Source organism: Muscardinus avellanarius, assembly GCF_963383645.1.
Source record: "Muscardinus avellanarius genome assembly, chromosome: 12".
Lineage (NCBI taxonomy): Eukaryota > Metazoa > Chordata > Mammalia > Rodentia > Gliridae > Muscardinus > Muscardinus avellanarius.
The window spans coordinates 30,191,783-30,214,596 of record NC_137798.1 but is presented as its reverse complement, the minus strand read 5'-3'; the positions used below and the strand labels follow the sequence as shown (position 1 = coordinate 30,214,596).

The following is a 22,814-nucleotide window of genomic DNA, read 5'->3' as shown; positions in this document are numbered from 1 at the left end:
AGGATTGCACAGGTTCAAAGCCAGCCTCAGCTACTTAGGCTCTCAGCAACTTAGTGAGACCCCGTTTCCTAATAAAATATAAAATAGGTCTGGGAGTATAGCCCAAAGGTAGAAAGCCTCTGGGTTCCACCCCTAGTACCACTAATAATAATAATAATAATAATAATAATGAATAAAAAAATTGGGCTGGGGTGTTGCTTAGAGGTAGGATGGCCCTGGATTCCATCCCCAGTACCGCAAAACACACACACACACACACACACACACACACACGTCAAGATCTAGTCCCGGTAGCCTTTCGCCAGCACTTGTCCTGTGGTTGCGCTAATTCTAGATGCCTTCATCCCTGGTACTGATGGTAGGGAAGGGACAGTGGGTGACCCTGCGGATGCATTCCTTAGCCTGCTACTCTTCCTTCCCCCGGCCCTGCAAAGACCGATTTGGAGTTAGAGACTGACTTAGGAAGAATGGGGGAGGTCTCAATCAGCTTCCGGCAAGGGGGTACTCACTTCCTGTGGTCTATCCCAGGTGGCCGTTTATCAATGATCCCTCTGCTTAGCAACTAGCCTCGCGCAGCGCCGCTGAGCCTTGTGGGGCCTCGCTGACAAGTTCGGCTAACTGCGGGCGAGAACCTCTAGCCGAGGACCTCCGCCCTCAGCGTCGGCGGGGCCGCGCGGGGCCTTCTGGGTAGCAGAGTTCTCGCTCCGAGGCCGCCGTTGGGCCCGAGCGGCGGGAGACTACGGCTCCCAGGGTGCACCGGGCGCAGCTGCCGCCCGCAGGGTGGGCGTAGTTCTTTCTGTCCCGCTTTCCGCTAGCCCTGGCCCTCCAGGAAGCTCAGAATCCGGGAGGCGCGGTCTCCGGGGTAACTAAGTCGGCTGAGTTATTTTGATTCCCGACACCAATAAAGCGAAACGTGGGCGCGCAGGATCCTTTCCGGACCCTGGTGGAAAGGGTGGAGCCGGGGCTGACCCGGAAGCAGAAGTGACTGCCACCGGCGGAGGGCGGGGAAGCGGCCGCGGCCACCGCAGCGGAGAAGCCTCGATTTGTCTGCTTGCAGCCCCCGTCTTGAAGAAGATGCTAATTAAAGTGAAGGTGGGAGCACTTCCACGCTTGCCAGGATTCGGTGGTCCTGGGCAGGCCGCTTTACCTACGGGAGAAGCCGGGAAGGAGGCCGCGCCTTTCCTCGCGCTGGAGGGAGCGGGCAGCGGGACTCCGCGCGCGGGCGAGGGAAGCAGGCCCCGGGGCTCGGGGAGCAGGGGCGGCCGTGCGACCCCCGGGATCCCGGCGGGACCGCCGTCGCGCCAGGGTGTGCTGTGGCCCGGGAGGGGGCTGCTTTTGTCCGGGGTCTAACTGTATTCGAACCCCCGGCGTCGTAGAGAAGGCCTAGCAGCAGTTTGGCTCCTCGCTCTCTGGGATTCTTGGCGAAAGGTCTGCCCTCCTGTTTTCATGTCCAGGTTACCTGCTTTCCCTGGCTCCGTGGGGTGGGCCGTCTCCAGGCACAGCGCTAAAACACTAGCCTAGGAGAACCTGGGGGCCTTCCAGGGGCTAAACCTTGAGCCTTTTCTAGTGGTTGCCAAGGCGGGGTATCTCCTCCGGCCTTCAGGAGCTAAAGCTAGGACTGTATAATTGCACTTGGCGTTTCCGAGCCAGACATCGTTTCTGTGACTGAGGCAGATAACCTCTAGTTGTAATGCTAACAGAGTTTCCCTCAGCTCCATCTCTCAGTTCCCGTCGTGGTTCTTCACCAATTTTTAGTCCTTATCAACCCTATCGCCTAGAGACAGAGACAAAAACCACCTTGTAGTGGGTGTAGTCTGGCCTTTCTTTCTTTCTTTCTTTTCTTTTCTTTCTTTCTTTCTTTCTTTCTTTTTTTTTTTCGGTACTAGGGATGGAACCCAGGGGCATTCTACCTCCGAGTTGCACCACCAGCTCTATTTTTTTTTTTAATTCTTTACTTTGAAACAAGGTCTCACTAAGTTGCAGAAGGCCTCACTAAGTAGCTGAAGCTATTCCTCTTCTCCCCCCCACCCCCTAACCGCAATCCTCCTGTCTTAGTCCCGCTTTAGTCTGGCCTTTTGATAGATCTTTTCATCAGCTTGTAGGCATGTTTACTATACATAGTGACTTTTTTTTTTTTTTTTTTTTTTTTTTTGGCCGTACTGGTGATTGAAGCCAGGGACATTCTATCTCCAAGCTACATCCCATTCCTATTCTTTATTCTTTGTTTTGGAACAGGGTCTCAGCCTTCCCTGTACTGGGATTAAAAGTGTGCAGCACTACGCCCAGCTCGTAGTAGCTATTCTTAGACTCTTCTCCAGCCCTTCTGAATTACATCTTAGCTAAGGATTGTGGCCCAAGAGCAGGTTGAAGATCATTGGTTTGCATATTTTGAGTATAAAGCCGGGCATGGTGGCAGTATGCTTGTAATCCCAGTACTTGCGAGGTTGAGACAGGAGGATCGAAGGTTCGTGGCCAGCCTCAGCTACTTAGTGAGGCCCTATTTCAAAATAAAGAATAAAAAATAGGGCTGAGAGAGCCGGGCGTGGTGGTGCATGCTTGTAATCCCTGAACTTGGGAGGCAGAGACAGGAAGGTTGCACAGGTTCGAACCCAGCCTCACTGGCTTAAGAGACCCAGTTTTCATATAAAAATATAAAATAGGTCTGGGAGTGTAGCCTGGAGGTATAAGGGTTTCCAGGAACCCCAGTACCACCAAAAAAAAAAAAAAATAGGGCTGAGAGTGTAGCTCAGAGGTAGAAGGCACCTGGGTTTAATCACCAGTGCTGCAAAAACAAAAAGGAACTGATTCCGATTCTGTGGGTCTAGGATGGGGCAGGAGAGTCTGAATTTCTAACACACTCCCAGGAGATGCTGATGCTGCTAGTCGGCTGACTACTATGAAGAGCAAGGCTCTGGATTGTATTTCTTACTTTGAATCCAATTTTACTTTGTACCTGTTTAATATTGCCAGTCTCTTGCAACACTTTGTTTCCTAACTGATTTCTCTGCCTTCCATCTCTTTTGTTTGCTACATTTCTTTATATATTAAATACATTTGAGAGCAGTTGATTAGCTGTTAATTACTATATGAGTGATAGTTTTTATTAGGGTTCCTTTGTGAATTATTCACCTTTCAACTCTTGTCTCTGTGTACCAACCTTCCTTCCTTCCTTCCTTCCTTCCTTCCTTCCTTCCTTCCTTCTGTACTGGGGATTAAACCCAGGGGCATTCTACCTCCTAGCTACACCCTCAGCCCTATTTTTTATTCTTTATTTTGAAACAGTATCTCACTGAGTTGCAGGGGGCCTCACTAAGTAGCTGAGGCTGTCTGTGAACCTGCTTTCCTCTCTTATTTTCCCAAGTACTGAAATTACAAGCATTCACCACCATAACCAGTTTATATTTTTCTTTCTTTTTTTGGTACTAGGGATTGAAGGCAGGGGCATTCTAACTATGAGCTATACTCCCAACCCTTTTCATTTTTATTTATTTATTTTTGTGATACTGGGGGTGGAACTCAGGGGCTTTTCTACCTCCAGGCTATACTCCCAGGCCTATTTTATATTTTATTTGGAAACAGGGTCTCACTAAGTGGCTTCAAACCTGTGTGATTCTCCTGTCTCAGCCTCCCAAGTACTGGGATTACAAGTGTGCACCACCACGCCCGGCTTCTGGAAAACAATACTTTAGAATAATTTATTTTTTATAGGATTTCTTTTTTCTCCCCCCCCCCTTTGGGTTTAGGGATGGAACCCAGGGGCATTTGACCTCCGAGCTATACCCCCTGCCCTATTTTTTATTCTTTATTTTGAAACAGGGTCTCATTGAGTTGCAAAGGGCCTCACTAAATAGCTGAGGCTGTCCGTGAACCGCGATCCTCTGGTCTCAGCCTCCCAAATGCTGGGATTACAAACGTGTGCCACCACGCCCAGCCAGGATTTCATTTTTCATATAAAATTAGTTTCTTCTTTCTACTTCCATAACTCTCATTCTGGTCTGGGGTTTCATTATATTCTTATTTCTCTGTGATACCTCCAACGAGGTATTCCTACTGCCATACCTCCTCTAAAATCTAAACCAAATTAATTTCTTGGTTTAGATTTTTAAAAAACCATGATCTTCCTTAAGCTACTTTTTCATCATATTATTCCCTAAATCTAAGTCCTGTATTGATTTCCTTGTTGTAAAATACCTTGGTAATTACTCTCTGAGCCTGTTTCCTCACTCATGTTTCTTGCTTGTTTGTTTATTTTGTGATACTGGGGATTGATCACAGGGGTATTCTACCTTGGAGTGACACCCACAGCCCTATTTTTTATTCTTTATTTTGAAACTAGTTGCAGAAGGCCTCAACTAAGTTGTGGAGGGCCTCACTAAGTAGCTGACCCTGGCCTCAAACCTATAGTCCTCCTGTCTCAACCTTCCAAGTACTGGGATTACAAGTGTGAGCCACCATGCCCAGCAGGTCTGTGATATATATTTTTTTTTTTTTGGTAGTACTGGGGATGGAACCCAGGGGCATTCTACCTCTGAACTACACCCCCGTCCTATTTTTTATTCTTTATTTTGAAACAAGGTCTCACTGAGTTGCAAAGGACCTCACTAAGCACTTGACACTTTCTGCCCTGATCCTTTTGTCTCAGTCTCCCAAATGCTGAGATTACAAGTATGCACGGGATTATAAGCGTGCGCCACCAAGCCTGGCGTCTCTAATTTCTTTTGCTTATGTATGTATGTGTATATAATATATGTGTGTGCATATATATATATGTGTGTGTGTATATATTATACATACATATATATGTATGTATGTATGTTTATTTTTGTGGTACTGGGAATTGAACCCAGAGGCATTTTATCTCCAAGCTATACCCCCAGCACATCTTTTATTCTTTTTTGTTTTGTACCGGAGATTGAATGCAGGGCCATTCTACCTCTGAGTTACACACCTAGCCCTATTTTTCATTTCTACCTCTGAGTTACATCCCTAGCCCTACTTTTTTTTTTTTTTTTTTTTTTTTGTGGTACTGGGGGTGGAACTCAGAGGCTTTCTACCTCCAGGCTATACTTCCAGACCTATTTTCTATTTTATTTGGAAACAGGGTCTCACTAAGTTGCTGAGAGCCTCACTAAGTAGCTGAGGCTGGCTTTGAACCTTTGCGATCCTCCTTTCTCAGCCTCCCAAGCGCGGGGATTACAAGTGTGCGCCACTATGCCCGGCTCCTAGCCCTACTTTTTATTCTTTATTTTGAAACAGGGTCTCACTAAGGTGCAGAGGGCCTCAATGAGTAGTTGAGGCTGGCCATGAACCTGCGATCCTCCTGTCTCAGCCTCCCAAGTACTGGGATTACAAGAATGAGCCACCAGGCCCGCGCACCCCACCCCCCAACACACTATTTATTTTTGTTTTTGAAACAGTCTCATTAGGTTACTGAGCTTCTTGCTACATTGCGGAGGCTGTCCTTGAACCTGTGATCCTCCTCTCAGCCTCCCAAATACTGGGATTACAGACCTGTACCATCATGCCTGGCTAGTTCCACAATTTTTTTTTTTAATGGTACTGAGGATGGGCATTCTACCTCCAAACTATACCTTGTACCCAAGCCCATTTTTTATTTTGAAACGTTCTCTCTGAGTTGCAGAGGGTGTGGCTAAGTAGCTGAGGGTGTCCTCAAACCACAATCCTTCTGTCTCAGCCTCCCAAATGCTGGGATTACAAGTGTGCGCCACCATGCCCGGCTCTCCATGAATTTTTAACAACAGTTTAAACCCATGTAGCTAGCCAGGTGTGGTGGTGCACGCTTGTAATCCCCGAGCTTGGGAGGCGGAAACAGGAGGATCGCGCAGGTTCGAAGACAGCCTTGCTGGCTTAAGAGACCCTGTTTCCAAATAAAAAATATAAAATAGGTCTGGGCGTTCAGCCCGGAAGTAGAAGAGTTTCCAGGAACCCCCAGTACCACAAAGAAAAAAAAAATCCATGTAGCTATAAGCTTTAAAATATTTTCATGTCACCAAGCATGTTGGTGCACACTCGCAATCCCGGCACTTGGGAGGCGGAAACAGGAGGATTGTGCAAGTTTGAAGCCAGCCTCGCTGACTTAAGAGACCCTGTTTCCAAATAAAATATAAAATAGGTCTGGGAGTGTAGCCCGGAGGTAGAAGGGTTCCATCTCCAGTACCACCAAAAAAAAAAAAAAGAATTTTTTTTCATGTCACCCTCCCAAAAGTTCTATAGGTCATTTTTGCTTGTTCTAGAACTTTAATAGAATTATATGTTGCCCAGGCTGGACTAGAATTCCTGATCCTTCTGTCTTGGCCTCCCAAGTAGCTGGAATTACAGGCCTGTGCCACCATGCCAGTCCAATATATAATTGTTGTGTCTGACTTTTTTCAGCATAATATCTACGGTTCTTTCTGATTATTGAGTAATATTCCATTGAATGATTCTATCACAATTTATCCATTCTGTTTGTTTGTTGAAACAGGGTCTCACTAAATTGCAGAGGGCAGCCGGGTGTGGTGGCGCACGCTTGTAATCCCAGCATTCGAGAGACTGAGACCTGAGGATCGCAGATCTTGTGCAGCCTCAGCTACTTAGTGAAGCCCTTTGCAACTCAGTGAGACCCAGTTTCAAAATAAAAAATCGGGCTGGGGGTGCAGCTCGGAGGTAGAAAGCCCCTGGGTTCTATTCCCAGTATCGCAGATAAATAAATAAATAAATTGCAGAGGGCTTCAGTAAGTTGTTGAGACTGACCTTGAATCTACAATCCTCCTGTCTCAGTCTCCCATCTACAGAGATTACAAGTATGCACCACCATGCCCAGCTTCTGAATCATTCTTATGGTCAAGAAATTTTCCAAATCTTTCTTCATGTTGGTCTATGTGAACACCATAAGTAGAAACCTTGCATTATAGCCAGGAGTGGTGGCGTATGCTTGTTATCCCAGGACAATCTGGGCTTGGTGGTGCACGCTTGTAATCCCAGGACAGCCTCAACAAGTAAACTCTCATCAATCGAGAGAAACTCGGTTTCAAAATAAAAATAAGCCCGGGTGTGGGGGAATAAACTGGGTGTGGGAGCGCAGGCTTGTAATCCCAGCATATGAGGGGCTGAGACAGGGGAATTGAAGTTCATGGACATCCTGAGCTACTTAGTGAGGCCCTTTGCAACTCTGTGAGACCCTGTTTCAAAATAAAGACTAAAAAATAGGGCTGGGGTGTAGCTTGGAGGTAGAATGCCCCTAGGTTCCATCCCCAGTACCACTAAAAACTAAAAAATAAATAAAATAGTGCTGGGCATGGTGGCATACGCTTGTAATTCCAGCATTCGGGAGGCAGAGACCAGAGGACTGCAGTTCACGGACAGCTTCAGGTACTTAGTGAGGCCCTTTGTAACTCAGTGAGACCCTGTTTCAAAAAATAAAGACAGCTGGGTGTTGTGACACATGCTTGTAATCCCAGCATTTGGGAGGCTGAGACAGGAGGATTGTAGTTCATGGATAGCCTCAACTTCTTAGTGAGGCCCTTTGCAACTCAGTGGCACCCTGTTTTGTTTTGTTTTGTTTTGTTTTATTTTATTTTGTGCTACTGGGGGTGGAACCCAGAGGCTTTTTACCTCCAGGCTATACTCCCAGACCTTTTTTATATTTTATTTGGAAGCAGGGTCTCAGTAAGTTGCTGAAAGCCTCACTAAGTAGCTGAGGCTGGCTTCGAACCCGTGCGATCCTCCTGTCTCAGCCTCCCAAGCGCGGGGATTACAAGCATGCGCCACCACACCCGGCTGGCACCCTGTTTTAAAATAAAGAATAAAAAATAGAGCTGGGGTGTAGCTCAGAAGTAGAATGCCCTGTGTTCCATCTCCAGTACTGCAAAAAAAATTTTTTTTAATTAAATAAATAAATTAAAGACTAAAAAATAGGACCGGTGTTGTAGCTCGGAGGTAGAATGCCCCTGGGTACCATTCCCAGTAATGCAAAAAAAATTTTTTTTTAATTAAATAAAATAGGACTGAGGGTATAGCTCGAAGGTAGAATGCAAGGTAGACTGTCCCTGGGTTAAATCTAATAACACACATGCACACAAAGAAAGCCTGTGTTATTTTGTGAGCTACTGCAGCAGTGTGCGTGGGATCCCAGCATTAGACCAGAGTCAGTGTTTCATAGGCATGTTGGATTGAACCTAGGGGCATTCTGCATCTGAGCTACACCCTAGTCCTATTTTATTTTGAAACAGGGTATCACTAAGTTACACAGGGCCTCACTAAGTTCTTGAGGCTGGCTATAAACTTGGAATCATTCTGTCTCGGCCTCCCAAGAACTGGAATTATAGGTGAGTACCACCATGGTGGCTCATAAACCTGTTTTTTTTGTTGTTGTTGTTGTTTTTTTTTTGTGTGTGTGGGGGTACTGGGAACTCAGAGGCATCGTATCTCCCAGATTATACATATATATGGGGGGTCAGTACTGGGGATGGAACCCAGGACATTCTATCTCTGAGCTATACCCCCAGCCCTATATTTTAGTCTTTTTTTTTTCCCCTTTTGCAGGTCTGGGGATGGAGCCCAGGGGCATTAGATCTTTGAGCTAAACCCCCTGCCCTATTTTTTATTCTTTATTTTGAAACCGGGTCTCACAGAGTTGCAGAAGGACTCACTAAGTAGTTGAGGCTGGCTGCGAACCACAATCCTCCAGTCTCAGCCTCCGAATGCTGGGATTACATGTGTGTGCCACCACACCCGGCTTTTTTCTTTTCTTTCTTTTTTTTTTTTTTTTTTCCATTTTTGAAACACGGTCTTGCTGAGTTGCGAAGGGCCTAAGTAGCTGAGGCTGTCCACAAGCCACAGTCCTACAGGCTTTAGCCTCCTGAATGCTGGGATTACAAACATGCAGCACCATGCCCAGCTAATATGCTTTTTAACCTGTCCAGGTCCTATCTTCCTCATCTGTAAAATAGAAATAAAAGTATATATATCATAAGTACTTGGGAGGATTTAATGTGGGGATGCCTGTAAGACAGCATAGTTTTCAATTTAGAAAGTGTTTAGTAAGCTGGGCATGGTGGCACACGCTTGTAATCCCCGCATTCAGGAGGCTGAGACAGGAGGAAGGTAGTTCACAGGCAGCCTCAACTATTTAGTGAGGCCCTCTGCAACTAAGTGAGACCCTGTTTCAAAATAATAAGAGCCACGCTCAGTGGCGCATGCTTGTAATCCCAACACTTGGGAGTCTGAGACTGGAGGATCGCACGGGTTCGAAGCCATCCTCAGCTACTTACTGAGGCTTTCAGCAACTTAGTTAGACCCTGTTTCCAAATAAAGTATAAAATAGGTCTGGGAGTATAGCCCGGAGGTAGAAAAGCCCCTGGGTTCTGCCCCGACTACTGCACACACAAAAAAAGAATAAGACAGAAGTGGTGGCACATGTTTGTAATCCCCGTATTTAGGAGGCTGAGACAGGAAGATCGTGGTTCAGGAACAGCCTTATAGGCCCTCTGCAACTCAGTCAGACTGTGTTTCAAAATAAAGAAAAAAAACAGAGCCGGGCGTGGTGGCGCGCGCTTGGGAGGCAGAGACAGGAGTATTGCCCAGGTTCGAAGCCAGCCTCATTGGCTTAAGACACCCTGTTTCCAAATAAAAAACATATAAAATAGGTCAGGGAGTGTAACCTGGAGGTAGAAGGGTTTCCAGGAATCCCAGTACCACCAAAAAAAAAAAAAAAAGGAATAAAAAACAGGGCTAGAGGTGTAGCACGGAGGTAGACTGCCCATGGGTTCCATCCCCAGTACCGCGAGGGAAAAGAAAGAAAGGAAGGAAGAAAGAAAGGAAGAAAGAAAGAAAGATAAGGCTGGGAGTATAGCTCAAAGGTAGAATACCCTGGGTTTCATCCCCAGTACCACAAAAAAAGTGTTTAGTAAATGTTGACTTGTAATATGATCACTGGTGTATTTGGCCTCTCAAGTATTTTCTGACTGCTTTTATGTCAGAAACTGATTAGATTAAGATGAGCAATCTGTCCCTTTAGGAAGTTGGAATTTAAGTTAGAGTTGATCATTTAACCAGCTGTAATTGGTATTGAGGAAAAGTATTGAAAGGTCCTTGCATTTGGAGGCATCAGGGAAGGTAATAAATCAAGGAAGCCAAAGCTAGGCATGAAGGCACATACCTATAATTGCAGTATTTGGAGGCTAAGAGAGGGGATTGCAGATTCAAGACCAGCTAGCAACTTAGTGAGACTGTGAGCAACCTAGAGAGACTTGTTTTGAAACAAATAAGGGTTTGGGTTATATCTCAGAGAATGCCCCTGGGCTCAATCCCCAATACCACAATAAAAAAAAAAAAAAACAAAAGCAGAGAAATGCCCCTAAACTTGACCCAACACAGTGCATCTGTTTTCTAGACACTGTAGACTGCTGCATACAGACCTTAGAGAACAAGGATGGATGGGGATTAGGCTGGCTGGAACACAAGTTATGTAACTTGTACAATCAACTTTGTGTGTGTGTGTGTGTGTGTGTGTGTTACTAGGAATTGAACCCAGGCACATTCTGCCCCAGAGCATCCCCAGCCTTATTTTATTTTTTTGGGGGGTGTCTGGGGGTAGAACCCAGGGGCATTCAACCTCCGAGCTACACCCCCTTTATTTTGAAACAGAGTCTCACTGAGTTGCAAAGGGCCTCACTAAGTAGCTGAGGCTGTCTGCAAACTGCGATCCTCCAGCCTCAGCCTCCGGAATGTTGGGATTACAAGTGTGCACCACCATGCCTGGCTTATTCTTTATTTTGAAACAAGCTGTCACTAAGTTTAGAAGAGTCTCATTAAGTAGCTGAGGCTGGCCTGGAACTTTCAGTCCTCCTGTCTCATCCTCAAGTACAGGGATTACAAGCCTGTGCCACAAACCATGCCTGGCTTCAGCATAATTATTGTATTTGGATACCAGCAGTCCTTAGCTTATGGAAGAAGTCAAGATGATAAGAGCTACAATTTAGGATTTAGGTAGAAATATGGAAAAGATATGAAAGGGAGCTGAGTGTGGTAGTGCATACCTGTAATCCTAGTACTGGGGAGGTTGAAGACAAGATCGAGATTGACAACAGGATCTCAGTTTCAAGGCCAGCACCTGAAAATTTAGCAAGACCCTGTTTCAAAATAAGAGTGGGAATGTAGCTCAGAAGTAATAGGCCGTGAGTTAAATCTCGAGTAAAACACACACACACACACACACACACACACACACACACACACACTAGTTGGGGAGCATGGTATAGTGGGGCACATTTGTAATCCCAGTACTTGGGAGGCTGAGACAGGAAGATTGAAGGTTTGAGGCCAGCTTCAGCAACTTAGACCTTATTTCAAAATAAAAAAAGCCTGGGGTATAGTTCAGAGGTCGAATGCGGCGGGGCTCATTTCCCAGTGCAAAAAACAAAGTGGTCAGAGGATTTTTGGTATCATTGAATTATATGAATATTGATTTCTAGAGTTGATACTCTAGAAGGAAGTCCTTGTGACTTGAAGGAATACTTAGGCCACATCTCATTGCTGTATCATCAAAAAAAATCTAATATTCTCACTGATGGGGGTTGGGGACCAAAGGAGATGGCTTATGGGATTAAGAGAATCAAATGAAGCTGGGCTTGGTGGCGCACGCTTATAATCCCAGCATTTGGGAGGCTGAGACAGGAGGATCGCAAACAGCCTCAGCTACTTAGGCCCTTTGCAACTCAGTGAGACCCTGTTTCAAAAATTAAAAGGATATAATAGGGCTGGGGGTATAGATTAGAGATAGAATGCCCCTGGGTTCAATCTTAGTACCTCCAAAAAAAAAAAAAAAAAGAATCAAATAATCAAATGTTTCTCAGATTCTTGCTCTACCAAAATTGTCCACAGCCTAAAACTCTGATGAAACGGGAAAATCAAAGCCTTCTGAGCAGCCTTGCTAAGTACATCTCACAGAAGACAACACATCCCTGGAGACCAGGATACAGTTATTTTACCTAACAGACAAATTGTATTTGGGGCCGTAAGGACTTATAAAACCTTTGCCTGTTTCAGACGCTGACCGGGAAGGAAATTGAGATTGACATTGAACCCACAGACAAGGTGATGTATGTCCCACTCCTCTGACTCACCCTTGCTCTGCATCTTTACCTGGGCATTCTCAGGAACTTTCCTTCTGTCCTCATGCTGTCCACAGCCTTTGTTCTTTCCATTCCCATGGTTCTCTTCCCCAAGAAGTTTCTGACTGCTTGTCTCCCTAAAGGTGGAGCGAATAAAGGAGCGTGTGGAGGAGAAAGAAGGAATCCCCCCACAGCAGCAGCGGCTCATCTACAGTGGCAAACAGATGTGAGTCTGGGGGAGAGTGAGGGCATAGCACTCTTAGGTGAAAATGAAGAGGGGCAAGTGCTGGAGGAAGACCAGGAAACCACCATTTGACAAGTTGGTGAAGCCTGTAGAACTCTTCTCAGAATAAGTTTTTCCTTTTTTTAAGGTATAAAATATAAGAAGCCAGGTGTGGTGATGCATGCTTGTAATCCCAGCATTTGGGAGGCTGAGACAGGAGGATCGCAGGTCATGGACAGCCTCAGCTACTTAGTGAGGTCCTTTGCAACTCACTGAGACCCTGTTTCAGAATAAAGAGTAAAAGCCGGGCGTGGTGGCGCAAGCTTGTAATCCCCGCTCTTGGGAGGCTGAGACAGGAGGATCACACAGGTTTGAAGCCAGCCTCAGCTGCTTAGTGAGGCTCTCAGCAACTTAGTGAGACCCTGTTTCCAAATAAAATAGGTCTGGGAGTAGAGCCTGGCACTGTCATAGCTCCCTGTAATCCCAGCAATTTAGGAGGCTGAGGCCAGCCTGGACAATTCAGTGAGACTCTATGTTTAAATAAAAAAATAAAGTGGATGGTGGGGGTGGTACTGGAGATGTAACTCAGTGGAAGAATGCCCCTGAGTTTGATCTTCATCACCAACAAAACAATTTTCTCTTTTCTTTCTTTCTTTTTTTAAATTAGTACTAGTAATTGAACCCTGGGACATTCTACCTCCAGGCCACATCCCTAGCCCTTTTTATTTTTTTTATTTTGAAACAGGGTCTTGTTAAGTTGCTGAGGCTGGTCTTGAACCTGCAAACCTCTTGTCTCAGCCTCCAAAGTATTGCCACCACACCTGCTCAGAAAAAAACCCTTTCTAATGCTGGGAATGTAGCTCAGTGGTAGAGCACTTGTTCTAGCATGCTTGAGGTGCCGGGTTTGATCCTGAGTACAGCAAAAATAGGGGAAACAAGAGAACCCTGGTTTTTGTTTTGGTTTGGGGGCAGTGGGGGTGGAACCCAGGAGCATTCTACCTCCAAGCTACATCCCCAGACTCATCTTATTCTTTATTTTGAAACAGGGTCTCACTAAGTTGCAGAGGGCCTTGCTAAGTAGCTGAGGCTGGCCTCGAACCTGCAATCCTTTAGTCTCAGCCTCCCAAGTACTGGGATTACAAGCGTGCGCCACCACTCCCAGTGAGAGCCCTGTTCTTGATGGTATTTCTAATGCATTTCCCCCCTGTAGGAATGATGAGAAGACGGCAGCTGATTACAAGATTCTAGGAGGCTCGGTCCTTCACCTGGTTCTGGCCCTGAGAGGAGGAGGTGGTCTCAGGCAGTGATGGACCTGCCCTCTGTTACACCTCCTTATCCTGCTGCTCATAATGAGGCATCATATATCCTCTTACTCTCTGGGACACCAGAGCCACTGTCCCCTCCCCTGGATGCCCAGTCTTGTGTGTCTACTGGTGGGAGAATGTGAGGACTCCAGGATGCAATGTTCCTGGCCCACAGAGCCCTTGCTGGCTATTGGGCTTTAGTTTGCAGTCCTGTGTGTTTCCCTCTCTTATGGCTATGTCCCTGTTTGTCAATAAAAATTTCCTGGCCTCCTGGAATCTTTCTTCTATTGCACAAATGTAACAAATCAGAGTGGGCCCAATGATAACTATTATACCAGGATGAAGGAGTAGGTCAGTGGAAGGGCTGGTGCTCTTAGAGGGATTATCAGACTTTAGAAAAGCCTACTCTTTGTGCCAGAACCAGCTCTGGCTTGTGAGAGTTAATTACTGCCACTTCGCGAGTCCATGTTAAGTAACTTGGCAAACATTACAATCAGTCCCACTACAAACCAGTTGTACATCTACTAGTATGTCACTGCTGTGGGTGGTAGAAACCAGGTGGGGGGGAATATATATATATATATATATATATATATATATATATATATAGAGAGAGAGAGAGAGAGAGAGAGAGAGAGAGTGTGTGTGTGTGTGTGTGTGTGTGTGTGTGTGTGTGTGTGTTACTGGGAAATGAACCCAGAGGCATTCTACCTCTGAGCTACATCCACAGAGCAATCCATTTCTTATTTGGAAACAGGATCTCACTAGGTTACTGACAGCCTCACTAAGTTGCTGAGGCTGGTCATGAACCTGCAATCCTCCTGTCTCAGCCTCCTAAGTACTAGGATTACAAGCGTGCACCACCACACCTGGTCACAATAATAAATTTTCTCCCACTGTGCTGACAGGACACTTGGTTGGAAAAAGCTCAAGGGGCTTTGCAAGACACTACATTCTTTTTTCCTCAGCCATCCAAATAGTACTGCAGGTGTACACCACAGCACCCAGCTACAGACACTACATTATTTATAGCTGAAATATTGCTGAAGGCTCTGGTTTCTACACTATCAAGCTGATGTGGAGAAAGGTTAAGAAGTGGTGAGCAGCTAAGTGTGGTGGCGCACACTTGTAATCCCAGTATTTGGGAGGCTGAGACAAAAGGATCTCAGGTTCGTGACCAGCTTCAGCTACATAGGCCCTCTGCAACTGAGACCCTGTTCAAAAAATAGGGCTAGGGGTATAGCTTGGAGAATGCTCCAGGATTCAATCCCTAGCACCACACACACAAAAAAGTGATGAGCTATGATGTATTATCTGGGTCCCTTAAGACAGAGACAGGTGTTAAAAAGCTTCAGCTGGGCGTGGTAACACACGCCTGAAGTCCCAGTATTTGGGAGGCTGAGACAGGAGGGTGGAAGGTTTAAGGACAAGCTCAGCAACATAGTAAGACCCTGTTTCAAAACAAAAAGGGCTGGGGATATAGCTCGGAGGTACAGTACCCCTGAGTCCAATCCCCTGTTCCCCAAAGGGACAAAGCGTTGGCTTCCCTGCCATGGCTTCTCCAGTGGAAACTCGCGGGACTCCGTGGAACGAACATTCCTGTGGCCTGTGCCTGGGAGAGAACCGACCCCCGAGTTCTGTGCGCTGTCTTGCTGCGAGCCTTTATCCCGTTCAGCAGCAGAGGGCGCCCTTGTGCCGTCGCCGGGCTGACAGCCCAAGTCCGGCGAAGCGGCGCTCTAGTCGCCTTTCTCTGTGGCTGGAGAGGTCGCTTTCTGGGCCATTGAAACGCGGCGGGGCCCGGGAGTAAGCTCGGGGTCTGCGTGCAGCTGGCGGGGCAAGTCATGGCACGGCTCCCGGAACTCGCAGTCTTTGATCTGGGTGAGGAGCGGGTAGGGGAGTTTCATAGGGTGCCCTCCTTTTCCACTCGCCAGGGGCCACTGAGCCTCCTAAGGCTGAATCTCCCCACCCCTTCCTCTCGCAGATTACACGCTCTGGCCTTTCTGGGTGGATACACACGTAGACCCCCCGTTCCACAAGAGCAGGTGAGGCCGGGACAGGGAGAAGTGGGACCTGTCGGAGCCTTGCGGAGGCTGAGCGTTCTCTCGCCCTCTCCAGTGATGGAACTGTACGGGATAGTCGGGGCCAGGACATCCGACTATACCCGGAGGTGCCTGAGGTCCTGGAACGATTGCAAGGTCTTGGGGTGCCGGTCGCAGCCGCTTCCCGGTAAGAGCACTTGACAGCAACCTCTACCAATGTTGAAAGATGTATATGTGCGGAGACTTCGTGTAACCCCTTGGATACAAATTTAGGAGGTGCGCCGGGTGTGGTGGTGCATTCCTATAGTCCCAGCACTTAGGAGAATGAAACAGAAGGTTTGCAGGTCGGATGCTAGCCTCAGCAATTTAGCAAGACCCTCAGCAACTTTAAAAATTAAAAGAGATCTGGGGTATGTAGCTCAGAGGTAGAACACCCCTGGGTTCAATCCCCAGCGCCCCCCCCAAAAAAAAATAGGTGCAAATTTGCAAAACGATTTCCTAATTGTACCCTCATGTGCCTTTTAGTTATTAACCACTGGCTCAGGACCAATTATGTCATTCAGAGGCTATGGGCATTGAAAAAAGACAGGAAACGTGTTCATTTTGGAAAAGTAGCTTCCCCCACTTATACTTAACTGTGTTTACAGCTCTTCACTTGGCTCTTCATTCTCCTAATACTATCTATTACACCTTTTTGCAGGACAGGTGAGATAAAAGGGGCCAACCAGCTACTGGAGCTTTTTGACCTTGTCAGATACTTTGTTCATCGGGAAATCTATCCAGGTAGCAAAGTCACACACTTTGAGAGGTAGGCAAAGAGGAGGGCAGGAGTAGGAAGGGAAGGTACCAGAGAGGTGCAGTTAAGCCAAGATGCCAGCTCGGTCCTTTTTCGCACAGGTTGCAGCAGAAGACTGGAGTTCCCTTCTCCCAGATGATCTTCTTCGATGATGAAAAGAGGAATATTGTAGACGTTAGCAAACTGGGTACTGAGCAGTGAGAGTGGCCATCTGGGGAGGAGGAGAAAGGGCTCCTGGGAGGGATTAGGTGATAAATAGGGTGGAGGGTCTGCATGACAGGTGGTACACACCAAAGGTGGGAGTAATAATGGGGAGCCCCGAACTCCTGATAAAATGTGATTTCTTTCTAGGTGTTACCTGCATTCACATCCAGAATGGAATGCGTCTTCAAACCCTAACTCAGGGGTTGGAAACATTTGCAAAATCCCAGGCTGGATCCTGAGGTCCAGCCTTGTGGATGAGCCTCATTTGAGCCTAAAATGAAATAAAATGCATTCGCATTTTAATAAAGTGTATCTGTGTGTGACAGAAGAGCTCTTACTCACAGTGTGGGTTGTTTCTGCGTTTCTAGTGTGTGAACTGCTTGTCTTGAGATGCCCACACCGGCGTGTGAGACTTTAGACTGGCAGCCCCAAGGCTGTGACCCCCGCGTTCTGGAATATCCCCATCTCCTTTAATGAGTTCTGTAAAGGGCAGGCAGAACTCCCCCACTGCCACCATAGCTATTACGCTGCACATTTCTTTCCAGGGAATAAACACCATTTGGCGGTGGGGGCTACCTATCTTTTTAGGCAGCAGCAAATGAAGCGGCCGCTTTAAGAGGAGGGCATTTAACCTGGGCTGGCGGCCTGGTCACGTGATAGCGTCTTTCCCGCGCCTGATGATTACGTCACTGCTGCGCCCTAAGGAGGGATTGGCCGCGGCGAGTGAGAGCGCTGAGAGCAGCGCGCCGGAAGCGAGGCGGAAGTGCGGGGCGCGCGGAGGGGCGGAGGCGGCGTGGCCCGGGCGCGATGAGTGGGCTCGGCTGGCTCTTCGGGAAGGGTGAGCCGGGCCAGGCTGGGCCTCCGGGAGGCTGGCGGGAGCGCGGGCAGGGGAGGCCGCGGCGCCCGGCTGGGGCAGGTTGACGCGGCCCCCGCCCCAGGCGAAGGCACCTGTGCCAGAGCCCCGCCTCGTCAGGGCGCCTGCTCGCCTGCGGGCTCCCTGAGCAGGGAGCTCAGGGCCGAGCCCGGCGTGAGTGGAGGGCGCGGCGCCGGTGCTGCTTTGGGGGACCCGCTTCCAGCCACCTCCATTCAGTCCTTTCCAAATTGGTGTTTATAAGGTGAAACTACAAAAAAAAAAATCTGCCTTCTTGAAGTTCATGGCTGGTGAGGGAACACAAGCAAAAAAAAACCAGGCACTTACGGTGTACTGTAGCAACTCCATGATGGAGAAAGAGAAGGAAGGAAGGAAGGAAGGAAGGAAGGAAGGAAGGAAGGAAGGAAGGACAGGGAAATGCTGGTGTAGGCATTGGAGGTGGTCTAGCACTTTAGCAGGTGGAGCACTGAGGCACCGCAAGTTGTGACAGCCCTCAAGAAATAGAGGCAAAAAAGAATTGGATAATTGTAGATTAGAAAAGTTCTGGCTGCCCTGTGAAGGAAAAGGAAAAAGGGGGTGAGAGTATGGGTGGTGAGGTAAACAAACAGCAACAAGATCATAAAGGGCTTTGTATGTCTCTCTTAAAGGTTTTGGATTTTATCTGGTAGTTAGTGGAAAGACTTTACAAGAGTAAAGGCCCACCGACAATTTTGAAAAAAATGACTGTTAGAAGTATAAAAGATCAAGCCGGATGTGCTGGCACACTCTTGTAATCCTAGCATTTTGGAGGCTGAGACAGGAGGATCACGGTTTGAGGATAGCCTCAGCTACTTAAACCCTTTGCAACTCAGTGAGACCCTGTTTCAAAATAAAGAATAAGGCCGGGGGTGGTGGCGCACGCTTGTAATCCCTGTGCTTCTGAGGCGGAGAGAGGAGGATGGCGCTGGTTCGAAGCCAGCTGCGCTGGTTTAAAAGACCCTGTTTCCAAAATAAAAAAATATAAAATAGGTCTGGGAGTGTAGCCTGGAGGTAGAAATAGGTCTGGGAGTGTAGCCTGGAGGTAGAAGGATTTCCAGGAACCCCACCCCAGTACCACCAAAAAAAAAAAAAAGAAGAAGAAGAAAAAAGAAAAATAAGGCTGGGAGTGTTCCGCAGAGGTAGAATGCCCCTAGGTTTCATCTGCAGTACCGAAAAAACAAAAAAAAGTATAGAAGATCTAGTCAAAAAGAAAGTATAGAAGATGAGGGGAGAAATTGAAATTATATTCTTTTTTTCTCTAGCACCTTGTACTACATTTAGTTTGATTTTGTGGAGTCAGGACCTTTGGCATCTCCTAGAACAGCAAGTGGAATATTGGTTATAAAAAGTGACTGTTAGCCCGAGTGCAGTGGCACATGCCTGTAATCCTGCTACTTGAGAGGCTGAGGTAAGAGGATCACAGGTTCAAAACCAGCCTCCTTAACATAGCAGGACCCTGTTTCAAAATAAAGAATAAAGCTGGGCGTGGTAGCGCACGCTTGTAATTCCAGAGCGTGGGAGGCTGAGACAGGAGGATCACAGAGATTCGAAGCCAGCCTCAGCAACTTGGTGAGGCTCTCAGCAACTTAGTGAGACCCTTTATAAAATAGGTCTTTTAAAACACAGTCTCAGTTGCAAAGAGCCTAAGCTGAGGATGTCCTTGAACTGCTATCCTCCTGTCTCCGCCTCCCAAATGCTGGGATTACAAGTGTGTGCCACCACACCCGGCTCCATAATTTTTTTTTTTTTTTTTTTTTTTTGCGGTACTGGGATGGAACCCAGGGGTATTCTACCTCCGAGCCACACCCCCAGTACTAATTTTATTTATTTTGAAACAGGGCTTCACTGAGTTGCAAAGAGTCTCACTAAGTAGCTGAGGCTGTCCGCGAACCACCATCCTCATGTCTCAGCCTCCCAAATGCTGGGATTACAAGCGTGCGCCACCATGCCCAGCCACAAAAATTTTTAACATTATCGAGTATGATGACGCACACCTATAAACCCAGTACTGCAAGTGCTGAGACAGGTTTGAGGACAGCCTCATCAATGTAATGAGACTCTCAGTAAGTAGTGAGACCCTTTTCTCAAAATAAAAAGATGGGGTGTGGTGGCGCACACTTGTAATCCCAGCATACAGGAGGATCGCGGTTCGTGGACAGTCTCAGCCACTTACACCCTTTGTATTTCAGTGAGACCCTGTTTCAAAATAAAGAATAAAAATTAAGCCAGGCATGGTGGCGCATACGTATAACCTCAGCATTTGGGAAGCTGAGACAGGAGGATTGCATAGGTTTGAAGCGGTCCTCAGTTACTTAGTGAGGCCCTTTGCAACTCTGAGACCATGTTTCAAAATAAGGAATAAAAAATAGGGCTGGGGGTGTCGCCTGAGTTCTATCCCCAGTACAGGGGAAAAAAATTAAAAAATTAGAGCTGTGTGTGTAGCTCAGAGGTAGAATGCCCCTGAGTTCTATCCCTAGTACCTAAAAAAAAAAAAAAAAAAAAAAAAAAAAAAAAAATTAAAAAGGACTGGGAGTTGTAGGACAAAGGTTGAAGACCCCTCGGTTCAATCCCTAGTACCACACACACAAAAGGTTTTTATCATCGTTTTCACACTTGTTAAATGAAGACAGTACATTCATTGTAGAGAACATTTAGAGGTTAGTAATACTACAGTCAAGTGCCTAGCACATACTATATACTCAATGATTGCTGGCTAAGATTTTTCCTTGCACATATGGGCCTGTTCCACTGAACTCTTCAGGGAAGAAGGAGGAGGCGCCAACCCCTGAAGAAGCAATACAGAAACTAAAAGAGACAGAGAAAATACTGACTAAGAAACAGGAGTTTCTGGAGCAGAAGATTCAACAGGAGCTACAAACGGCCAAGAAGCATGGGACTAAGAATAAGAGAGGTAATGAGGAAAGGAGCCACGGGGGAGGGCCCAGGTGGGAAGCAGATGCTTCTGACTCATGTTCAGGGTCTGGGCTGGGTCAGCCGCTCTGCAGGCTTTGCGGAGAAAGAAACGATTGGAGCAGCAGCTGGCACAAACCGATGGGACATTATCCACCCTGGAGTTTCAGCGTGAAGCCATTGAGAATGCCGTCACCAATGCAGAAGTGCTTCGTACCATGGAGCTTGCTGCCAAAGGCATGAAGAAAGCCTACCAGGACATGTGGGTACAGGGGTGGGGAGGATGGGACTCAGACACTGGGGAGGGTGGCTAGGTATTATACTTTGAACTTTAAAACCTCTCTGAATGTGGATTTATGTAATGCTTATGATGGGCAGACCTCTGCCTCCTTCTTGTGAGAAAGATACATTTGCTGGTTGGGCATTCTAGGGAGGAAGATGATTTCTCTAATTCTTAAAGATTCTTCAAGCCAGGCATGGTGGCACACCCATTCAATACCAGTATGTAGGAGGCTGAAACAGGACAATCACAGGTTCAAGACCAGCCTCAGCAATGTAACAAGACCCTGTTTTCTTTGTTTTGTTTTTTATTTTATTTATTTACTTTTGTGGTACTGAGGGTGGAACCAGGAGCTTTTCTACCTCTGGACTATATTCCCAGACCTATTTTATACTTTATAGTTGCTGAGAGCCTCACTGAGTAGCTGAGGCTGGCTTCGAACCTGTATTCTCCTCCTGTTTCAGCCTCCCAAGTGCTGGGATTAAAAGTATGTGCCACCATGCCAGGCAGACCCTGTTTTAAAACAAAAATTCAGGAGGGCTAGGGGCGTAACTCAGAGGTAGAAGGCCCCTGGATTCAATCTTGAGCACCAAATAATCCTTCAGGAAAGGAGCTGCAACCTGCCCTGTTGAGTAGGTCTTCTTGGTATGCCTTAGCCAGACTTTCCTCTTTTCCTTTTTCCTGCCATGGGCTTCTCAGTATACGGCCACAAGGCAGGAAAGGCTGCATTCATGTGAGTTGAGAAAGTTGAGGGAGGGAGGTGGTGTTGCCTGACTTCTGGGCTGTGTATTTTGTTCTCAGGGACATTGATAAAGTGGATGACCTGATGGCTGACATCACAGAACAGCAGGAGCTGGCCCAGCAGATCTCAGATGCCATTTCTCGGCCTGTGGGCTTTGGAGATGATGTGGATGAGGTAAGGGTGAGGCATTGGAAAAACCGTGAACTGGCCAGAAGGGATGCCTAGAAGAGGCTCTTGGGGGCACATTTGGGAGGGAATTGCAAAAATATGTTCAGAAGTGGAAGTTTCCTATTTAGGTCTTGAACAGTCTTGTCATCTCATATCCAGGATGAATTGTTGGAAGAGCTAGAGGAGCTGGAGCAGGAGGAATTGGCCCGAGAGTTGTTAAATGTGGACGACAAGGAGGAAGAACCCCCAGTTAAATTGCCCAGTGTGCCGTCTGCACATCTGCCTGCAGGACCAGGTATCCAGGACTGTTTGTTGTCTCAGGGACTTGAGAGGGTTGGCGAGATACAGGGTAAAATTATTCCCCATCCTTCCTGCCACAAAGGATCCAGGAACAGAAGGCATACACTTGTAATTCCAGTGCTTGGGAGGCTGAGACAGGAGGATCGCACAGGTTTGAAGCCAGCCTCAGCTACTTAGTGAGGTTCTCAGCAACTTAGACCTTGTTTCTAAATAAAGTATAAAATAGGTCTGGAAGTATAGCCTAGAGGTAGAAAAGCCTCCGGATTCCACCCCCAGGACCACCAAAAATAAATAATAAAAGGGAATATGGACTGAAATTCAGAGTCCAGCCTGTGCTCCACTCAGCAGGCTGTGTACCTTGCTTCAAGGCAGCAAATGGTGAGAAAAAGAGGCACCTTTTTCTAGTTTGAAAAGGAGCTCTGGGAATGAGCAGCAGCACTGCAAGCAGGACCACACCTTTGCATTCTTTGCTAGGGAGAGAGAATTCATCAGGCTTTGGGTGTCAGAGCAGGGGATGGCTAGAATTACTGAAGCTTTAATCCTTCTCCTTTCTCTGGGTATCCTCATCCCCATAGCTCCCAAAGCGGATGAAGATGAAGAACTAAAACAGCTGGCTGAGTGGGTATCCTGATGAGCCTGGGCTTACCTTGTTACTGCCGCCTCTGTCGGTCCCTTTTCCTTAAGTGCCAAGTGCTGATCTAAAGGAGCATCGCTTTTTTGGGAGGTCCTGCTAAGGTGGTAGTGTACCTGTCTGAGAAAGGGCCCTTTGCCCTCCCATCCCTGGCTAAACTCTGAAGAAAGATTTTGCTGCAGAAGGAGCCCTGGGCTCCCTTCTATAGCAGTTAT

At 47.0% G+C, this 22,814-nt stretch overlaps 3 protein-coding genes across 3 annotated transcripts; all 3 read left to right on the top strand.

Moving 5' to 3' along the window:
- The first annotated feature begins 999 nt into the window (after positions 1 to 999).
- Positions 1,000 to 13,753, top strand: NEDD8 (NEDD8 ubiquitin like modifier). The gene is made up of 4 exons (XM_080707399.1): positions 1,000 to 1,092; positions 12,049 to 12,096; positions 12,257 to 12,339; positions 13,547 to 13,753. The coding sequence occupies exons 1-4, from the start codon at positions 1,075 to 1,077 to the stop codon at positions 13,641 to 13,643; spliced, it is 246 nt and encodes an 81-aa protein (XP_080563525.1). The 5' UTR covers positions 1,000 to 1,074; the 3' UTR covers positions 13,644 to 13,753.
- Positions 13,754 to 15,481: 1,728 nt separating this feature from the next.
- On the top strand, positions 15,482 to 16,918 carry LOC308271203 (magnesium-dependent phosphatase 1; the record flags this gene model as incomplete). Its single annotated transcript, XM_080707398.1, has 6 exons — positions 15,482 to 15,518; positions 15,622 to 15,682; positions 15,756 to 15,866; positions 16,380 to 16,487; positions 16,577 to 16,662; positions 16,827 to 16,918. 6 exons carry the CDS (start codon positions 15,482 to 15,484, stop codon positions 16,916 to 16,918), a joined length of 495 nt encoding a protein of 164 aa, XP_080563524.1.
- A 568-nt stretch (positions 16,919 to 17,486) lies between these two features.
- CHMP4A (charged multivesicular body protein 4A) lies at positions 17,487 to 22,599 on the top strand (the record flags this gene model as incomplete). Its single annotated transcript, XM_080706745.1, has 6 exons — positions 17,487 to 17,517; positions 20,330 to 20,479; positions 20,563 to 20,740; positions 21,560 to 21,674; positions 21,828 to 21,963; positions 22,544 to 22,599. 6 exons carry the CDS (start codon positions 17,487 to 17,489, stop codon positions 22,597 to 22,599), a joined length of 666 nt encoding a protein of 221 aa, XP_080562871.1.
- Between the last annotated feature and the right edge of the window lie 215 nt (positions 22,600 to 22,814).

What these genes read in the sequence shown, in the direction of transcription:
- NEDD8 (XM_080707399.1), top strand. An exon ending in ACATTGAACCCACAGACAAG is followed by an intron (nt 12,097 to 12,256) that starts GTGATGTATGTC and finishes GTCTCCCTAAAG; the next exon opens with GTGGAGCGAATAAAGGAGCG. An exon ending in ATCTACAGTGGCAAACAGAT is followed by an intron (nt 12,340 to 13,546) that starts GTGAGTCTGGGG and finishes TCCCCCCTGTAG; the next exon opens with GAATGATGAGAAGACGGCAG.